This window comes from Aphis gossypii, chromosome X (assembly GCF_020184175.1).
Source record: "Aphis gossypii isolate Hap1 chromosome X, ASM2018417v2, whole genome shotgun sequence".
Classification (NCBI taxonomy): domain Eukaryota; kingdom Metazoa; phylum Arthropoda; class Insecta; order Hemiptera; family Aphididae; genus Aphis; species Aphis gossypii.
The window spans coordinates 51,638,670-51,660,075 of NC_065533.1; the positions used below are offsets into that span (position 1 = coordinate 51,638,670).

The following is a 21,406-nucleotide window of genomic DNA, read 5'->3' on the forward strand; positions in this document are numbered from 1 at the left end:
ATTTATAAATTACAACATATTTTTGAACGTTATCAAGGCAAACATGGTAAATATGTACTTCGTTTTAAGCGTACCAAATGTTAAAGTTATATGCATGTACACAATAATGCATAGTAGTCTATGAATTTTCAAAAGAATTGATTTTAAAACGTATTTATACTTACTCGGACATTAATCACTGGCATTTGGGGGAATAACTCTTTTAGTTTGGATTCCATTATGACCCCTTGCATTATATCCCATCTGGCGCCTTCCATGAAAAGCCCGTGAATGTAAGCCCCATCTCTGGCGGCTCCACTGAAAAATCGTTATCGGTAAGCATATAACTACGTTAGTAATTATTGGCCAACAGTTGAATTCGTGATTTTATGCGTACCTATCGTGTATAATTATTATCATGACCTGAATCATTTACCTGAATTCTTCTTTGTGTTTTTTCGTCACGTCACACTGGAGACACATTTTGTCAAGAGGTAATTCATGTTTCCTCGCTGTGCTCTGCATAATTGCCGTTAAAAACGATTGAGGATTGAAAAATCCGGAGAGCCAAACTGACGTGGGAACCTTGAAAGATACAAATGGTTTCTTTTGTATTTCTATTATATTGCAATTATTAAATAATTAGATAATAACCTACTTGTATATAACATATAGTCTAGATATATAATAGTATATTATTTGTCAAATAATATTAAATTACATAAAATACACATATGATACACTTTTTTACCGGCCAACGCTAATTATATTGAACGTACATATTATTAATATTTTTAAGAAAATGTAAAATACATATTATGAAATTCTAAAAGGTATAATAATTGTATGTCCCTTACTTTTGTCACTTCTTTTTATAAAACCATTACATTGACTTCTGTATCTATAAATGGCAACCTATAACTTAAAAATATTAATCTGAAGCAAAATACTTGAAAAACAATTTCAAACGATTCGAACGATTAAGTAGTTTTTAGATATTAAATGGCCCCCGTGAATACTTTTTAAAATTAATATGAATTATACGTATTCTATATTTTGACAAGTGGTTTATAATGCACCATAAATTTCGAGTGATATTAAAATTTCCACTATATACCTCACCATATTATACATTATAATTTATATTATACAAACATAAGACTCAATATTACGTAAAAAGTATCTATTCGTTTTGATTTTTTTTTTTTTTTTTATGTAACAATAAGTTAATAAGAAGTTTCTAATTTCTGTGCGTAAAAAACAAAGCCACAGTTTTCTTAAAATTTATACTATGAATTACGCATACTCACGACAAAATCAGTGGTCCACGTTTCCAACTCTCTAATACGCAGCAAAAGATCTGAAAACCATGCACCGAGACCAAGTAGAGATGGATAAGCCCGATTTGTCCACACCAAAGGAATCTGATCCAGGAACAAGGCGTTTTCCAAGTCTTCCATATCCGAAGTAATGGTTAATTCACCCTAAAATTTTATTGATTTTGTCAATTAATCAATGTATAAATATAAAATATACATACTACATAGGTACTGTAATTTATATGTTTACCTTAAGTCCTAGTTCTAGTTCTTTCAAAGACCGTTTCATTTCGCTAGTAAGAAAATTCATTCGTTGGCACTCTTGGAAAGCTACAATCACGTAAGGTGTCCTTTCTTCAACTTTACCCATCATCTCAGTTATGTTAAATTCTTCAGGTAATTTTTCTAAAGTTTCATCGACAATTTGTTTTACCTAACAAAAGAATGTAAAAACAATAAATGGATTTTTAACACTTTTTTGGTTACTCGTCTGTATTAACTATCAAAATGTATTATTTTAATTTTCTCTACACCGTTATTTATTTTGTAAGATAAGGTTATTTTTTGATAGTTATTCGACTACATGCAGTTACGAGATTATTTCTCTTTGTACCCAATTTAGCTTAATATAATTTTACATCACGTTGCAATTCCAGGTATTAGTTGTTCATTATGGATGGAGGTAATAATATACTCCGATGCGCTTACTTTATCTTCCCTTGTGACGTTCGTACCACCAATGGCACCAGCTTCTCGTGGCTGCATTTCGAATACTGTGCGAAATAAATTCTCGGAAGTTGTACTCATAAAACCGATTTCAGCGTTGGGATGCAAACCATAAAGCACCGGGTTCTCAGCAGGTAGGACTTCGTCTATGTAATTGTGGTAACCTTGATAGTCTGTATTTGGTGGTGCGGGGAAACCCGGAGCGAGGTGAAGATCTCCGTCGACCTGTACAAGATATACAGTATACATATAAGATAATTTGATTCGTAAATAGTTATGATTTTATAAATAATTTATTAAAATCACCAAATCAAATACTCGGTAAATGTATTAAGAAACTAAAAATATAATATACAAGAGGAGTGATCGCAAATAAAGGTTTATGGTTAGTGTGTAGAATATACCTATAATTATTATATGACATTGCTTAATTATTATGACAAAACTATTATAATAGTATATGATTGTAATATTTTGAATTTACAAAAGTTAAAAATAATTTAAAAATTCAAGCGACAATGACAAATAATTATTAACATTATCAAACTATTTTTATGCCATACTATTAAATGTCAGATATTCATATTAAATAATTAATTGTTAAGGAGTTTAAAAATTGATCAATTATTTTATTACACACTTTCATTATTATTATTTTTTTTTAATATGAATTAATTATAATATTATAATATACTAAATTATAGTCGTATAATATTATGTAATTAAAACGCGTTAACCATTCCTCTTAAAGTAACATAATATTATGGCACATGTTAAATCAACCACACTTGTAAAGTCGTAACATATCTAAACTTATTTACCAAGTCAGACTGCATCAGTTCTTCCAAATATGATATACACAATTTTCTATCCCAATCGTCTGTTATGTGACCACCATACATAATTTCACCAAATAAATACCGCAGGTCTTCCCATGGAACTTTGTTATTTGCTTCCAAGTAGTTGAACAGTACGCTGACGCTGATATTTAAGTCACCTGAACGGAAAACGATAACGATTTTGTTTGCATTATAAGCGTCACCTTCAACTGATCACCATTCTAATACTATATTTACAATTTTTGCATATTTATACATTATACACACCAACGTTAAACGGATAGATCTTATTCCATCCTTGCGCACCGAATTTCCTGCGTTCAGCAACTACAGCGTGGAAGTAACAAAGTGAAAATAGAATCGCTTTGAACTCGGCTTCTTTGGACGACATCTCCAATGTTTCTTGGTTGAAATTCTCCAGCGCTTTGTGCAAATTAGCTTGCATACCCGTCGGTGGTTCGTTCGTGATTTTGATGCACGATTCCAAAATTCCCTAATGTTGTGATACACACAAATTTAATAAAACATAATCAAAACTATAAGATTTTAATAATTAACATAAATACACTTATATTATCAGACAATCTTTGTTAATACAATTTATTTTGTGTACATATTAAAACAAAATAAGCCGTTATCTCTGCATATCAATAAACTTTGTAAGTTTTTAGTCAAAGTTTTTTTTTTTATTATTATTACATGAGATTTATTTTATTTGAAAGTCATAAGATAAGTTAACATTTTTAAGGAGCATCTTCTATTGTATATTGTAATAAATATAGGAAATTTACCGAGCTTAAACTATATAGCGTGCATTTTAGTCAATGCATAAATACATTTTAAACAGGTAAATATAAAAAGTTAAGTACTTGTGGAATAATGTGCGCCGATGCCGTAGCTGCTGGTTCAGCGCTTAGAAAAAGTCTATAGTTTGGATGAGCCATGTCTCCGAGTAGTTCCATTTTTTTTTCAAGCGTCGATAGCCATTTCTTTACTAAATGTATGTTCTGAAATTTAAAACAAAAACAGCTAATGAAATAAGTACGTAATTAACTTTCATTCAGTAAACGTGTAATTTTTTTTGTTCTATAAATTAATTTGAACTCTATAGTAGTGTAGTAGTTAATGTAATAAATAATTAAAATATTATGTTTATTTTATATAATATGAAATTTTATTGATAACTAATTTGAACATACGTAAATAATATACAATTATTTTTTAATATTATATCATAACATATTTAGACAGGATCTTCTTCTTACCCAGAAAATTTAAGTAAAATAACCTAACCTTCGTGGTTAATACGAATTGATGTATGTTAATGGGAAAAATAAAGAATAATATTGGTAGATAGATGTCGGTGAACGCATTATTTATTTGTTTGCATTATTAAACTTAAAAATAATTTATTATGAGTAAAAACGTTAACATAGTGTCACTTTATAAGTTTTAATAAGTTTTTTTTTTTTTTTACAAGGGTTTATGTACACCTAGTAGAGGTTACAAAACAAAAAATCGACAATGCAATGATGTACCTAAATTGCCTATCGAAAATGCCGTATTGTATATTAATTATAATCAAACTTGCAATAAATCATTTATATATTATTACATTATAATATAATACACTTTTTGAATAAAAAGATAATTATTTAAATAATAGAATGTTTTTAATTTTTTAATACATTATTGTGATAGTTTATAAATAATGTATACCTGAAGAACGACCCAATGACCATTTTTTGCCGAAATCTCCATTGCATTTTCGGCAACGACTTCTTGGCCCTGACCTAATGATACATTATGAAAATTGTTTAATGCCGTTGACATTCCTAGTTTATGTCCCAAATCTTCAACATCCTAAATTATTTATTTATTTTAATAACTTATTAAAAATAGCGTAATGATATATTATTTATACAATGAATATAGCATATTACATTATAGAAAAAATAAATATACACATTTTAATAGTTAAATTATGTACTTGTACATTAAACAATATATGATACGTAAATTATACTTTTATAAAATAACATTGTAGTATAAAATTAATTTCAACAAATTACTTTGTGAAAACATTTATTGTTTAGGTTCATTTAAGTGCTTATTTATTTAAATGTTTAAATACCAACTAACTCATTAGTAGGTACTTTTATCTATGATATTAATATGACTTATATTACTTTTAATGGATTCACTCCTGGGGAAAGTATAAAGAAAATCGGTGTTGTTGGACTAGTTTCTTCAAATGATTTTGAAAATTCTACACTTCTACCTTCTACATACTTTGCGCCAAGTTTTTCTTCAATAAATACCCTTAAAACAATTTAATATTATATAAAATAAATTAACAAAATTGGATCTGATAATCAAACATAATTAAGTATAAAACTCTATAAAGAACAAATAAAAAACTAACGACATAGCATAAGTCATTCGGTCTGGTCGTAATGCTCTCATCATCATTAGTCTTTGTAACGACACTTTATTTTTCCATTCTTGAGGGAACTTTTCACGTTCCGGACAATCCGACTCAACAAATTTTTTCCACCTTTTCGATGATGTTTCTATATCACGGTCTAAATTTCTAAAAAAATATATATATATATAAACATTTTAACAATTATTTTAAGAAATATTTCATGATTTTACTGTTTGATCTAACTGAATATTTTTAAAATACCTGAATTCGTCTTTAGTTGACAAACTTCTAACACCTGACCAACTAGAATTGGACAAAAATTCTACTGGACTACTAATATGTTGTGCTGTCGGGAATCTCAAAAAGAAATCTAACTCTTGTGGAGCTATTTCTTCACTCATTAATAATATCTGTAATACGTTTTGTTTTTAATATTAAATAACTTAAATCGTTACAAGTATGAATATATAACAATTTTACTATTGATTGTTTCATGTCTGTATCTACATTGGAGCTTTTTTCGTAAACGAAATATTGAATAACATTATTGTACGAGAGCAAATTATTATAATTTTAACACACATGCTAGATTACCAAAATACTTTATGAAAACATTTAATAGTTAATATACACATATATGAATGATCAAACAGTGTATGTTATATTGTATTATATAATAATAATGTATGTTAAAATGTTGAAGTGTAAATGTGTGTATCTTATAAGTTTTAAATTATAACTAATATGGATATACATATATAATAGGTAAGAACGAATAAATAGAATTTAAAATAATTATAAATTGGTAACAAATTGTGTTTTGATGGGTTATATAAATTCATAACTCACAAATAAATAATAAACAAAGGTAAGTCCAAAAAATGTTTAGACGATAGTATTCTTATTATCCGCTGTGATGCAAATGGGAAATATTTTCAAGACAGAGGAGAAAATATTAAACACCTTAAATATGAAACTATAAAAACCCATTATAATAATTTAATATTAAATAATGGATAATGTATATATAATATTTACGAACGTGGTATATTTTATAATTTATGACTAATATTTATATTATAAGAAACATATACCTATTAGTATACAATATATTAAAAATAATAATTTAATTATTGACGAGAAAACATAGCAAAAAAATGGTTCTGAACGGTTTCTCAGATTCTAGTTCGAAAGATATTTAATAATAACTAATAATATTATCATAAATATATTTTTCTATTAACAGCATACACAAATTTTTTTCAAAAACATTGTTTATTATCCTTTATTATACCTATCATAATTCATACTATACTACTAATACTAATTAAAATAAAATTTTTAATTAGTTTTTAATTAAAAATAATTTTTAAATAATTCAAAAAATAAATTATCTCTTTAAACATTTTTTTTATTAATTAATTGTTTATATTTTTTAATTTTTGTAAGAATAACTTATGAGAATCCTTGTATGATAATTTCTTGCTGTTTTACCTTGTGATAAATGATTCATGAATATTTATAAAAATACAATTTTTAAAATTTTCAATATATAAATAGTTCAATAAAATTAAAATCTGAAAAATATTTTTTCCAATTATGTAAAAAGTATTAAAAATGTATAATCACAATATTTTTTATAAGCCTTTAAAATTAGAATTTCGTAAAAATCTCAAAAAATTACAAATAATTAGGTACATAGTTAAAAATGTAGAAACATTTTGATTTTCTAACCAAGATTTGAAAATTTAATACAAGATTATTCCGACGATTGTTGATATGAAAAACATTATAACTCAAAAACGAATAACGGAAATAGATAGACGGTGGTGTAGTATACCACACCGTACTTTGATTTTGCCTTTCACTCAAAAACCAAAAAATACTCCACTCCGTGCCCCTAAATAGCAAACTATACGTAATATAATCTAGACGTTAAGTGTTTATATAAAGCAATTTAATATTTATAAATATAAATAATATTGATTTTGGTTTCTCAACGCCGGTGTACATCAACAAACAAAATTAATTATATACCTGGTTAGTGGTTTACCTAATTATGTTGTATGAACAACATGGTATGTGCGTACTATATTTATTATTTATAATTTATTTTATTTTCGCAATCACGTTTACTTGGAATGTCATCTGTGACGCGAATATCAGTTTGTCGCATTCAAATAGCCCTCTAGAAGTATACACAAATACGAAATAGGTGATACAGTCGATTAAGTTGTTCACTCTTGACGATACACTTTCCGCAGGTACTGCTTTTTCAATGGCGTTGTTAAACACGACGCTGAAAGCCTACAGTTTTCGATACGACATATGATGTTATTTAAAAGTGTATATGTGAACTATAAAAATCTAACGAGCATTTTTACCTTTAACGAGAATTGATAGACCAGATTAATCGTGTTCAGTTCGTTGAGTATGAAATACAACAGACTAGCCCTAGCGGCTGCCGGTCTATAATGTTCTCTGGCTTCGTCAATCTTTTCCGAAGTGATTTTTGCCTCGGCGACTTTCTGTTGTATCTCTGCGGCAGTTCTTTTTGTTGTTTCCAAATTTTCCACCAACGCCGTGTCACTTAATATGTTGTCTTTAAAATGAAAACATTTTTCCATGTATTATACAAGTGTTTAATTATATTCAGGCTGGCGGGACAAGATAGGTAAATAAAAATTAACAAATAATATTCTAAACGAGTTAAATTTTATAATTTTAGTATTCTTTCCGATTGGTAACGTTTTCTTTTTTTTTTTTAATGTTATACCCAATAACCATCACCCATAATATGTAACCACAAAAAAGTTAAAAATTAAAGTTAGCAAAAATATTGTAAAATTATTTATGTTATATATTACCATGTATGAGATAAATTAAAAAGTAATTTTTATTTCTTAATTTCTGATACATTCATTGAATAAAATGTTCCTTACAACATTTCAGAATTAAAAATAACGATTATTATGCATTTAAAATATCACGTTTCTGAAAACGTATAATAATTTAACGTTTATTTATATGGAATATTGGATATACTATAAGTATATTCTTTTATAGTATACTATAAAAAAAATTTAAAAAAGTACCTCCATTGGTACAGGTTAGGTTATATTTATATATATACCATTATATTGAAAACCTATTATACCTAGGTTTTTTTAAATTTAATTTTACGTATATAATATGTTATATCGTTTGCGGCCAATGACCTTTTTCTACAATAAAAAAAAACACAACCATCATTATAATATTATATTTTTTTTCTCAAGTACCATGAATAATAACTAATAAAGATATATATATGCCCGGGCAAAAGTCACCTCATGTGAAAACCGAGATTTTTTTTATATTATATTAATAATAATAATAGCTGACCCGGCAGACTTTGTATTGCTTACTTCATTTTGTACTTATAGTTGCCCGTTAAAAATGCCAATTCTATATAATATGATTCGAATTTTGATTAATTTGTTATTTAATACTCGGTTTAACGGTGTTCAAAACTTAGACATTTTCATTGAACGTTTTGATTCTCAAAAATCTTGTGAAAGCACCACTTTAATATGCGAATTTTGTAAAATGCTTTCTCATTGCACACTATATTTATGGTACGATTTTATGAATGTGTCGTGTAAATTGCAAGCATCGATCTATCATTGTTCAGGCTCTACGTTTATTAGTCAATGAGTTACTCAAGTCATAGTATTATAGTCATTCTGCTTGCCGTTGCCGTGAGACTCTCTTATGATTATGCGAACAGTATATTATCATGTAGGCATCAATACGTAGTGGATTGCGGACCCCGCGAGATATGTACATAAGCTTATAATTTCTAACACTTAAGTTTCAAAGTTATATCATTTTTTTTTTTTTTACTACGGTAGGTAAAATACAATAATGTGCCATCTCGTAGATACGAAGATATGAAAATTTTATATTAAAATTGCATTTAAATACCTATGTACTATGTGATACACCATACTATATTGTGTATTATCCCAGCACTATTTTCAAAATAATTAATATAAGAATGATCTATGTTTATAATGTTACTAACTAATATTTATCTTGCTCGTTAAATATACCAACTCTGTATGACTCAAACTTTGTTCAATTCATTATTTAATATTCGGTGGATTATGTTCTAGATTTATCTTAAGTTTTCTGTTGCCCGGAATAAAAATTCTGATTCGCTGAACTGCTGAAGTATATTATCATTTATCAGGTAGGCAATCTATCTGTCTATCTGCGGTAGATCGCGGACCTAGTGCTGTTTGTATGTAAGTGTATGATTTAACTCTAATAAATATCAAAGTTATACCAAGTTTGACATAATACGGTGGATTATATTAATCAATTAATACATAATCCTAACCCAACCTTAACGCACTAAAATCCGATGAGAGCGTCCAGCTCGCCGATGATGCGTCTGGCAAAAAAATAATCAAGGTTATTGTAGTCACAACGTGCATTCACGCGATTGGCAAGTTTAATTTAATTTAAATTTAACTATTGCTGTGAATTTTAAATTTACTGTGGCCATTGACTTATTTCGCTAATTCTTATTTTTGTTGTTATGGTTTTAACAAAATATAACATCAGGTCTATAACTATTATATTCAATCATAATCAATAGCGACCTTAATATAGTTTATTTTCTTGCTGAACAACTGCAGTGACAGTTGTTGTTGTTTTTTTACACCCAGATTCCGAATTTTTCTGGTGTAGTTTCCTAAAATTGTATTACATAAGCACATTCTCCTGCGACCAATAGGAGCGAATCATCAGTTCCAGAATATTATCGACGCTCGCCACATATTATTAATAATAAATATTGAAAAAAAACTATTCTATCTTTTAAGTTGGACCATATTATAAATGGTTACCAAATTTTATCAAAATCCGTTCAGTAGTTTCGGAGTTTATCGCGAACATACATCGTGACACGAAATTTTTATATATATAGAAGAAATAGAATATATAGATATATTTCTGTTTTCCTCTGCTTTTATAGTTTTTTTTTAATCAGTAAAGTATTTATCGAGGGAGTTATGTAATTCAGTCATGTATGTTTGAAAACGTAATACGTACGTATTTAAATGCCATTTGTATATTTAGTGTTCAAAAGGTAAATAAACAATATGTAATCCTTAAAAAACTGATAAAATGTTTTAATTCTAGTGATATTTAAATACAATATTTAATATTCTTTATGTAGTACCTGACGTTTTATAACTATAAAGGTCTTTAATTAAGCGTTGTAACTTATATTAATAAGTAATAAGCCACTATTTATATAAAAAAAAATTACTATATATAGCATACCTCCTGCTGAGGACAACCGTGAGAGTAGATCGTCTTCTAATTTTTTCAACATGATTTTGAAATCATTTTGTTGTTTAGTTAATTCAGCCTTGAAATAATATAACAGATTAATTATATCACAATAATTAATACAGCTGAATTAAAAATATGAATTACTTTGAGTTGTTCCAAATCAGGTCTTTCGGCTTTTACAACTTCAGCAAGTAGCTGGTCTTCTAAACCATCTCTCGTCACAGTAAAGTTAATCAAAGTCGTTTGAGCTTGCATTTCAGGTTTATAATGTGGATTAGCTAGTTTAGTATGGAGTAAAAGCCGAAATTCTTGATTGTATTCAACTTCTTTGTCTCCCATTTTAATGGCTCTATCCAAAATGAAATTAAAAATAATAATATGATTATTTGAAAAAACTAAAACATATTTTCACAAATTTTAAATAATATTGCACACTAATTGTATCTACTTACTTTCCTTTTTTTATGAGATTACGACCTAATAAAGGATCTAAGACAGGATCTAAATTTTCTTCAATATTTTCTAGCAAAACAATTTTTCCCGTTGTTATACTTTTTTCTAGCTCTTCCATTGAACCTTTCTGTCCTAAACGTAATACAACTAAACTTTCTCCGTACTTCTGTTTGATCCATTTAACGCCTTGTAACTAAAATATAAATTATATAAATAATATATAAAAAATAATAATAAATAAAACAAAACATGATTACAGAAAAGATCTTTTATATTTTATTTTAATAGGAACCGATGCAAAGTTATTAATATTTAAATCTATTTGTTTTAATATTTTTTATATATTTTTACTTTCACCAAGTTCAAAAGTCAAAGTTCAAGTTCAAGGTCACACATTCAAATTTGTAAAATCAAACGTATTTGATGTAGTCTAAAATAAATAAATGATTATAAATTATATATATTTTCTATATATTAGATTTATTATACTAATCTTTTATGAAAACTTTATAACTATTTAAATAAGATTAATATAAAAGTATAAAAGTATCTTAAAGTATAAATACTTAAGTAAACTAATAAATAATAGTAAATTATAATAAATATCTAAAATCAAAATAGTTAACATACAATTTAAACGACATATTAATGACACACTTACAGGAAATTACTCGAGGAAAATAAATAAAAATAGTAAATTAATAGGTAGATACTAAATAATACAAAAAATGAATATATTACTTGTGGATCAATCATTAACGGCCAACGATCAGAATTTGATAATATAGTTGCGTTTTCTGTTGACATACGATCACTGGGTAATCCTTCATTATTCCAAATCGCCACTTGAGTGTCATCAGTCAGTAAAGTCAGCGGGTCTAATCCTTCAGTTATTGGTACAGCGGGCTACAAGTTTAATGTATTCTAATTAAATATTAATTGTATTCAGTAGCGTATTTTTTACTTAAACACAATAACAAACAAAACGAGTATTTAATTACAAGAAAGTTCATTACATTTATCTATTTAAGGGTTCTCACAAGAAAGAAAGTTATTTTTATAGAATTACTTCAAATACACTGAAAACTTAAATATTTACAATGTAGTGTTAACCTTTTGTTTAAACTTTATGCAAAATGTGTTTGTATGATTTTCATTATTACAATAAATTAATTTATTACTTCTATAGTTCTATAATACATAAATATATAATAAATACTTAAGTAACTTGAATACTATGTATTTAAAGGTTTGTTTGGTATGTTTCAATTTTTTCAAAATAAAGACGAATTGAGTTATAGTTACAAAAGTGTAACTAAATGATAATAATTTTACAATTAAGCGTTTTACTACAGCTAATGATTTTATATTTGTACTTGATAGACAATAATGTTAGATAAATAATAGTTTTTGAGAATTTGCTTTCATTAAACTCCAATGTACAATATAAATTAAATTTAACTAACTAATAAAACCCAAACTATTACTTAGTTATTAGTTAATATACCTATTAAAATAGTAAATACTTATCTATAACAAAAGACAGAATGCATTTATTCACAATGATTAAGAAGGTTTATATTTCGGACCGTTAATTATAATTAATGTGACAAATTATGGTGTTGATGCAAAACTTCACCAACAATTAAAAATATATACGAGCCAAACTTATGATTTTAAATTAATTGGTGACTTGTATTGAAGAATTGTAAATGTATATATACTATATAGTGTGTAATTATTAACTATAGGTACTTTCATATACCTATATATCAAGTTTGAACGATATTGATCTCGTTTGTAATTTTTTTTTTAACATTTTTTATTTCACGAAATTGTTTAATTTCTTTAAGTACTACTGTACAATGTACATATACGTACATCTAAAGTTTTTACGAATGGTGTCCATATTTTGTGTAACAGCTCTTGTCTATAATGTTTCGTGAAGCATCCAACGTACGATATGAACGCTGTGATAAGCAGGACGTCTCCTGGTAAAGTGGTACTTTGTTGCATAAAACTTTAAAATTATTAAAAATAAATACATATCTGATAAACACAATTTGATACACAACAATAATATACCAAGCTACAGCTTCGGCCCAACGGACGTTTTCTGACCCCAAACCACCAATCAATCTGTTCGCTAACTCGATTGTTTTATTAGTAGCATCCGCTTCTTGTTGACAGTGTAGTTTTTCAGATGTGGCCTGCTCAAAGTCAGTGGTCAATTTGGAAAGCTGTTCTTCTAAGGACTTTATTAAGAATGTTCATTTTAATTCAATGTTCTTATAATTCATTAACTGCTAAAGAGTATTTCATACTTACGGCAACTTTTTTCTTTATAACAGCCAATTTTTCTTGGGCCTGAGCGAGTTCCGTGTTAGCTTGAGCTAAGGCTAATCGCTTTGGTTCGACGTCACAATATACTTCGTAAAATTTTATAATGTTTATCACCCAAGCACAGAGACCTGCAATTAAAATATCAAACACTACAAATAACACTGATTTAAGTTGAACGTATAGACACGAATTTTGAAATTCACCAGCAGCTGCGGCAGACTTTGATCTAACAAATTCAGGTTCGAACTCTGGATCTTTTAAATACGGTTTAATGGCTTTAGTTACTTCTGGATGAATGTTCTCTTTGTCATAGTTTATGAGTAAATCTAGAAAACTGTCCACTTTAGCCATCATAATCTAAATTCAAATTAAACGGTCTTAGTTTAATGGAAAACTGGTTTTCTAATTTCCAAAATATGTTAATGACGTTTTTCATATTAAAATATCATTTGAGTACAATATTATTTACTTAATTTAACTATAGGTATTATAATATATTGTATATTAATAGGATACTAATCATATATATTTAAAAACAAATAAAATATAATATATATATAGTGTATATAGTGTATACTGTATAGAATATAAATACATTGTAAAATATCATATTTGTAATCATCATTTCAAGTAACGATTGAATTTTTGTTTTTAATCTCAACAGTACTACTTTAGGATAGAATAACAAAAACAATTATTTTTAAACCAGTTAGATTTAAAAATAAAAATAAATATAATTTCATAATAAGTATATAGGTATAGCACGTACTTTAGTAGCTTTCCAACTACGGTCTTTGGGTATTTTACCGTTTTGCGCCAATAATACCATCACAGCAGCAGTTACATTTGTAACAACGCCGGGTGGTGATCCAAATGATTTTAATTCTGTTAAATTTGATTTATTCAATGTATTTAAAGCTTCCTAAATAAATAAAAAAAAAATCTTGTAAAATACATATTATACTCATTAAACATAGCAATAAGTCAATGAATGTGGACGGATACCATGCCTATATTACATTGAAAATATTTTGTATAAAAGAAAAGTATATAATATGCCACCATTCTTAGATAAGTTCTACTCTAGAAACCTTTTGTGTTTCTTTCGATTATTATTTTAATCTTAAATCATCTATTGAATGTATATATGGTGGATGGTAGGTGCAATGTTTTGTTTATAGCCACGAATTTAAAATAGGTTGCCTGACGATCGACCGAGTGGTATATAAAGTAACACTATTGAATAAATTGATGTGTGCTATCGCTGATTAAAACCTAATGCTCTCGTTGAATAAAAAACTAGGTACTATGCATGACATAAAACCATAACACAGTTTAATTTCTCTATCACACCACACTACCACAGTCTATAATTTAAAAAAAAAATCTGCTTACTGTTTTGCATTTTCCAAACCATCCTCACGGTTGTAAACCAAAAACAATTGTTGAAAAAATGGAATTTCACAAAAATATGTATATGTTCAAATTATTCACTGAACAAAAACCTACTGGTAGTGTTAACATTAATGTGGCACTTAAAAGTTAAAACAATGGGAAATGGACAAATTTCTCTATAATTATAATATATTTATATTTTTAAAGTGTTTAAATATTGTTTAATTTTTTGTAGATATTAACCAAATTTTTCATTATAGTGCAAATATGTGATGTGTTATTTCGTTTTTATAAAATAGGATTTCATGAATATTAAAATTGTTTTATTCACATTCGGCAATATTGTAATTTAAAGTAGATTGCATTTTGATATATTAAGAAAAAAAGTGTTAATGGAATATTGGAACATCAGTTATTTAAGGCTCAACCAAAAATTAGAATACTCACACGTCTATAATATGGATACGTTATACATTTAAATAAATAATTATACATTAATTTTTAAAGAAGTTTATCAATATTTTTTTAAATATATTTTAAATACAAACTTGAGCAGCGAGTAGTGCTGGTTCAGCCTTTACGAGGTCTTCTTCGCAATCTCGCTGTTTTTTCTTTACTTCTTCTGCTATTGAACCAACTTTTTTTTCCTCGTCATCGGCTTTATATAAATTATATAAATATAATATTAGAATTTAAAAAATATTATTTTTTTAGTTGATTTTAAATCATACCAAATGCTTTCTCTTTTGATACTTTCTCAGTTTCAATTCCAACTATTTGAATAAGTTTGTCAGCCGCATCATTTTTAATTTTTAATTCAACTTCTTGAATTGCTAATTTTTCTTTTAAATTATCCACCTAAAATCAAAATTATTCATTAATTACATGTCATGCATTTAATACAGATAAATATGCAGTATCGCAATAATTTTTATCCGAAATGATTTATCAAAAAGCTTTTGTAACTTAACGCAAAATATTTTTAAATTCTGGGTAAAGCAAAGAATGTTTTATTTTTACAATTTTTATATATATATATAATATATATTATATATATTTTTTAACGTATAATAACGATCTATCCTCATTCTTCATTATTAATTCAACCTACAGTATTATTAATAATATAAATAAATGAATTATTACTGTAGCAAAATAAATCTTTTATACAATGTACCTGCTATTTAGTATTATATAGGTGACTAACCATCTCTGATCAAAATTGTTTTCATGTGTAATTATTAGGTATTTATCATTGGATTTAAATTTAAGTATTAAACACATTTATTACGGTAATATAACTTCTCAATGGCGAATTTCCTACTCTTTAAATTTAGCTATATTACATACACTGGCATACAGCAGAATCAGTTCCATGGGTTTAATTCAGGCCTTCATACAATCATAAATACAAATCCTTTCTTTTTTTTTTTTAAAGTAATTGTGTCAATAAATAATAATGTAAACTTACTTGATTAGCTGTACTTTTCAGTTTTTCCAACCCATTTTCTAGACGGTCTATTTTGCTTGCTAGTTCAGCCGATTTTCGCCTTAGCAACTTGGAGTAGAGTGATATTTGTTCCAAAAACGATTTGGGGGTTGTATAATTGTACCGGCGGTCACTCTGCAAATATATTCGGGATATGATGTTGACCTGTGTGTGTGCGTAACCCATGAACTTGGCAACGGATTCTCTGAAGTTTTCCTAGAAAAAGTGCACATATAAATTGATGCCAATTGTAAATAAGGATTTCGATTGAAAACAAAAAAAAAGTTATTTACAGGGAGCACTTCGAGTTCCGATAAAAACTGATTGGATACGGACATGAGTGCTTGTTGTGGCCACTCATGAAACCAGTTGATTGACGTGCAGTTAACCAATGCGGGAAATTTCCTGGAACGAACTCGTAACACCGAACCAACTGGTGAGAAACACAGAACGACTTTTAATTGTCGTCTAACCCGGTCGATGAAAAATTTCCAACAATTTTCGCGTGTGTCCAACTGCCCAGCGCCCTTAACCTACTCGACATTCAAATATAATATCATATCGACAAAGGTGAAAATTGAGGGAAGTATGATTAAACGAGGCTTAGCCTCTAACAATATTTTCTACTTTACTTGTGTAATTATTATTTGTAGTATAATAATGATTCAATTTAATAGTATTTTAAAACTATTTTCTATTTTATAGTATTTTTATAGTTGATATAAAAAAAAATTTTTCCAATAATATACCAATTATAATATAAAAACTTTTGCTTTTACTTTAGCTGATCTGTCTCATCATGGAAATAAAAAATGTTCTGTTTAATTGTTTTATAATAAAATAACTTACCTATTTAATAACAATATAAAATTTTAACACTTCAAATTATGGCTTCTAGAAATATCATGTTTGATAATTATTAATAAATTTTAATTATGTTTTATCTATTATTATTGTGTATTATTATACAATATATTTAAAACATTGTTAGGAGGTGCCAAAGGTAAATCTTATCTCATTATCATAATATTAAAATATTGACCGCTTTAATAGGGTATTATAAAATTATTTACAGACTACAGAGATTCTATGTTATTGATTCAAACGTATCTGATATTCCAGGCTCTAGAATTTAGAGTTAACGATTCACGGTAATGCGCAATCGAGTAAAATTTAATTATACTAATATTAAACTTATAATAATTCATAGCATTGTTATAAATTGTATAGGTACATAAAATAATATATAATTCACTATAACCTATATCACGTCCTTTATCATTAAAGAATAAATAAATAGGTACGTAAAGTCGTAGGTATTAGCATCGAATTAATAGGTACTCTCATAAATACCTACAACAATTAACTCAGTATAGGTATCACTGAACAAACAATAATGAACAGACATCGCATGCATAAAAATGTACACACATAACACATATAGTAAATATCCGTATGAATATAATATAAATATATACCTATTATATAAACAATAATAATTGATATATCGGTAAGTATAGCTATAGTATACACTTCGATTATAATTTATAACAATAACAATTAAGAGTAAAAACCGATTAAAATATTATAAAAAGTAAGGGAACCATTTCACAAGTCACCATATGACTATAATATCTCCTTACTACATCCAATGACCAGAAAAAATTCATTATTACCATCACGATTGTATCTTTCTCTCACTATATGTAAAGTTATCATTTAACATCACCTGCCCTCCCCTTAACACCATATCTCCTTATTTTATTTTTATTATACTATAACGTTTTATACGTTTAAACGTCGATAATGTAAAATCTTACTTCGTTACGAACGCCGGCTATAATATTCTCGACCTCATCGTCGGGAAACAATTCTGGGATTTCGCCCGTCGAAAGCATGTCGTTGATTAGAACTAGAAACGATTCCGACGGTACTTGAGCGTCAGTCATTAAAAACACAATTCCTACATTTTTCAAACCTGACTTCAAGTACAAACTGGATAATTCCATCTACAAGTAGGTAATAATTATTTTTAGATGATCATTCTTTGTTGAGTATTTTATATTCATAGGCAAGCAAGTTAATGAAAATAATTGTTAAAAATAATTTTAAGTTAAGTCAACGTTAACAATATTAAGTTATAGTTAATATAATAATAATATATACATAATAATTAATATAGGTTTTTAATATATACGTTTAAAATCAGCATACAAAAAAAATATAAAATTTACTTAGTTAAAAGGAGTTTATTAATGTTTATTATTATTTCTATTTGAGTCACAAACAGTACTTTTTTTTAAATACCAACTAAATATTTTATAAAAAATAAGTAATTCTACTATTCTTTATTATTACACACTAGCTGTTATACCTATCTAGTGTTTGGGGGTAATTACAGGTTAGTAGCACAACTAATTTCAACTAAATTATTTGATTAAAAAATATGTATTTAAAAAAAATTATAAAAAATATAATTAAAAAAATTTAAATGTACCTATAGAAACATCTTATAGATATGTATAAACTTGATTTTAGCATTATAATTTTCATATTAAATAAAAAAATAGCTGATTAAATATAATGTAAAATTTAACTAGTTAAGTGATAAGTTGATAAAAAAATCAGTTAACTAGCTTAAAAGTCTAAAAAAATAAGTTTTTAATTATTAACTAGTTGATGCTTAACTTTGAATATATTATAACTGTTTACTTTCAATAATAGATTTTCTTTAAATTCTCACTTTAAGATCTAGAAGCCCGTAGCCTTTACGTAGTTGTATTTGAGCTACCTCCAAGCTGGAAATAAACGCCGCCAAACGTGCTAAACATTGTTTTCCACTACCTCCGACCCCAACCAATAAGCAACTACCTCTTGGCGATTCCAATATTCGGTTTATTCTAGATTTTCGGTAAAAATCGTCACACAATCACATCGAAAACTATAAGCCATACATCATAATTATAATCCTTTGCAAACCTGCAAATGTGCATCATAGCATCTTCGAAAAGCACTAAATTCATGGCAGCAACCAAATCATTGTATAAATTTAGAGCCTCTTCCAGTAATTTTGTGAGATTAGTCCAATTTTTTACCGATAAATACTTAGGTTCACCAATACCTTGAGCAAAATGGCAATAAATATTTGGTTTTTCAAAAACTGCACATTCGTCAATTTCCTATAAATAATTATTGTAATTTTAGTTAAAAGTATTTATGTCATAATGTCATATATTATATGATATAAGATATTATATGGCATATAACAGTATGTAATATACAATACAAATAAAATAATTATGATAAATATAATATAATGATTATTTAACATACATTATAATAAAAAATAAAAAATTGAATTTTTAAATTTACTCATTTTTGTTGTTATTAGCTAGAATTATTCAAACAAATTAACTTATTATTGATACCATACGAATTATAAGTGTTTAAAAATTTTTGAAAAAAGATTTTCATAATATATTATCGCCATTATAATACAAAAATACATAAGGAAATAATTGTTTTCTTGATATGTATTATTTTAAACAATCTATTGAATATTAATATGTTTTAAACGAAAAAAAATTATATAATTTCATTTTTAGTTTCTATATAACGCTCTTAACTAAACTAGGTAACTACAAACGTTTTTCTATCAACTCAACTCAATTTAAAAATATCATTAACTTCCCCCCCCCCCCCCGGTTAATGTAAGTTTAATTGCCTACATTTAAGCTTATTAGGGCACTAACCAGATATACAGATATACAATATTAAATATTAATAATAAAGAAGTGTTTGAATGTTACAATAATAGAATCTATCAATGAATTATCATCTATAAAAAATTATTTTACATTTTGAAAACAAATCAAAAATATTTTTTGTTATTTTTATAGATAATACAATATCATTGAAATTTAAACCGGGAACAGACATATTTAAGTGTTAAACTATTATAGTTTAATTTATTCTATTCATATACAACTATACAAGTATTAGAGAACACTTACATCAAAGAATTTTTTCAAAGCATCAGTCTGTATTTTAGTAAATGCATCTGAATCCTTGTCGTCGACCAATTTATCTGAATATACTCTTTGGCATTCGTGCATCCACAATCGCATTAGATCTGCACTGCAGTTCAGACACTCTCCAGTACTGAAAAGCAGACCCTAAAATACAATATTTTAAATGAATATTATATCTACATGATTTGTAAAAGAATTATTCGTTTTTGTTTCAAATACTTGAAAGACATTTGACAAATCTCTCAGATTGAATATATAATGAAACTTGGTGGCGGTAGGTAGAAACACCGAATTAACTTTGTTGTGTAACCAGATTGTAGCTTCTATTACGTTATCAGCTAGTTTTGAGGCAACTTGTGGGATTCGATATTCAAAATTTCCGAAATGTTGATTTAAAATTGAAGCATAAATCATCGTCAACGACTCAGACCCTGGAAAGCTGTACAGTAAGAATAATTAAAGTGAATTTATAATAATGAAAAAAATATATAGACATTATAATAAGATAATGATAATAAATAAAACAAAACCAATCATTGAATTCATTGAACTTAATATTAAGAAATATATCATTCTGCAAAAGCGACAAACAGCTTTAATCTATAAATGTATTATAAGTTTAAAGTTAATAATATATATTAAGTTATTATTTTTATATGATACATTGTGATATAATTTTTTTGTTCATATTATTTATTATATAAAATTGTAATATTAGTAGGTAGGTACAAATATATATAATATATAAATATATATATATACGTATTTTTTATTTTTTCATCTATAATAACATATATTATATACACTGTATTTCTGTATAATTTGACACAAATTATATGTTTGTTTTGCATATTTTAGTTTGAATAAAAATCTAAAGGTATATTTACTCAATAAAGAACCATACATGTTGCAGTCCAATTTTTATGAAACAATTGTTTTTTTTTTTAATTTTTAGAGTCTAATAAACAATTAATCTGTAAGATTTTGTTTTATATCGTAGTTTAAACGTAGATATTATGTTTATAAATGTCTGGTATTTATTTTTATTTTACCTATTC

The 21,406-nt window shown here is 26.7% G+C and overlaps 1 protein-coding gene across 1 annotated transcript in view; it reads right to left on the reverse strand.

The window, feature by feature from the left end:
* Window positions 1–21,406, reverse strand: part of LOC114126320 (dynein beta chain, ciliary) — a 70,964-nt gene that overhangs the window by 2,981 nt on the left and 46,577 nt on the right. Inside the window, exons 48-79 of the mRNA XM_050205551.1 lie at window positions 20,568–20,787; window positions 20,331–20,492; window positions 19,297–19,496; window positions 19,061–19,217; window positions 18,138–18,326; window positions 16,611–16,850; window positions 16,300–16,533; window positions 15,560–15,686; window positions 15,377–15,486; window positions 14,203–14,355; window positions 13,637–13,790; window positions 13,419–13,561; window positions 13,176–13,345; window positions 12,972–13,110; window positions 11,832–11,996; window positions 11,090–11,283; window positions 10,782–10,986; window positions 10,626–10,713; window positions 7,676–7,893; window positions 7,428–7,598; window positions 5,553–5,701; window positions 5,289–5,456; window positions 5,053–5,185; window positions 4,583–4,726; window positions 3,733–3,870; window positions 3,131–3,356; window positions 2,846–3,021; window positions 2,007–2,249; window positions 1,549–1,731; window positions 1,290–1,463; window positions 416–564; window positions 165–297 (exon numbers count right to left, since the gene is read on the reverse strand). Of these exons, the coding sequence (XP_050061508.1) occupies window positions 165–297; window positions 416–564; window positions 1,290–1,463; window positions 1,549–1,731; window positions 2,007–2,249; window positions 2,846–3,021; window positions 3,131–3,356; window positions 3,733–3,870; window positions 4,583–4,726; window positions 5,053–5,185; window positions 5,289–5,456; window positions 5,553–5,701; window positions 7,428–7,598; window positions 7,676–7,893; window positions 10,626–10,713; window positions 10,782–10,986; window positions 11,090–11,283; window positions 11,832–11,996; window positions 12,972–13,110; window positions 13,176–13,345; window positions 13,419–13,561; window positions 13,637–13,790; window positions 14,203–14,355; window positions 15,377–15,486; window positions 15,560–15,686; window positions 16,300–16,533; window positions 16,611–16,850; window positions 18,138–18,326; window positions 19,061–19,217; window positions 19,297–19,496; window positions 20,331–20,492; window positions 20,568–20,787 (5,455 nt within the window). The remainder of the gene's footprint in view (window positions 1–164; window positions 298–415; window positions 565–1,289; window positions 1,464–1,548; window positions 1,732–2,006; window positions 2,250–2,845; window positions 3,022–3,130; window positions 3,357–3,732; window positions 3,871–4,582; window positions 4,727–5,052; window positions 5,186–5,288; window positions 5,457–5,552; window positions 5,702–7,427; window positions 7,599–7,675; window positions 7,894–10,625; window positions 10,714–10,781; window positions 10,987–11,089; window positions 11,284–11,831; window positions 11,997–12,971; window positions 13,111–13,175; window positions 13,346–13,418; window positions 13,562–13,636; window positions 13,791–14,202; window positions 14,356–15,376; window positions 15,487–15,559; window positions 15,687–16,299; window positions 16,534–16,610; window positions 16,851–18,137; window positions 18,327–19,060; window positions 19,218–19,296; window positions 19,497–20,330; window positions 20,493–20,567; window positions 20,788–21,406) is intronic.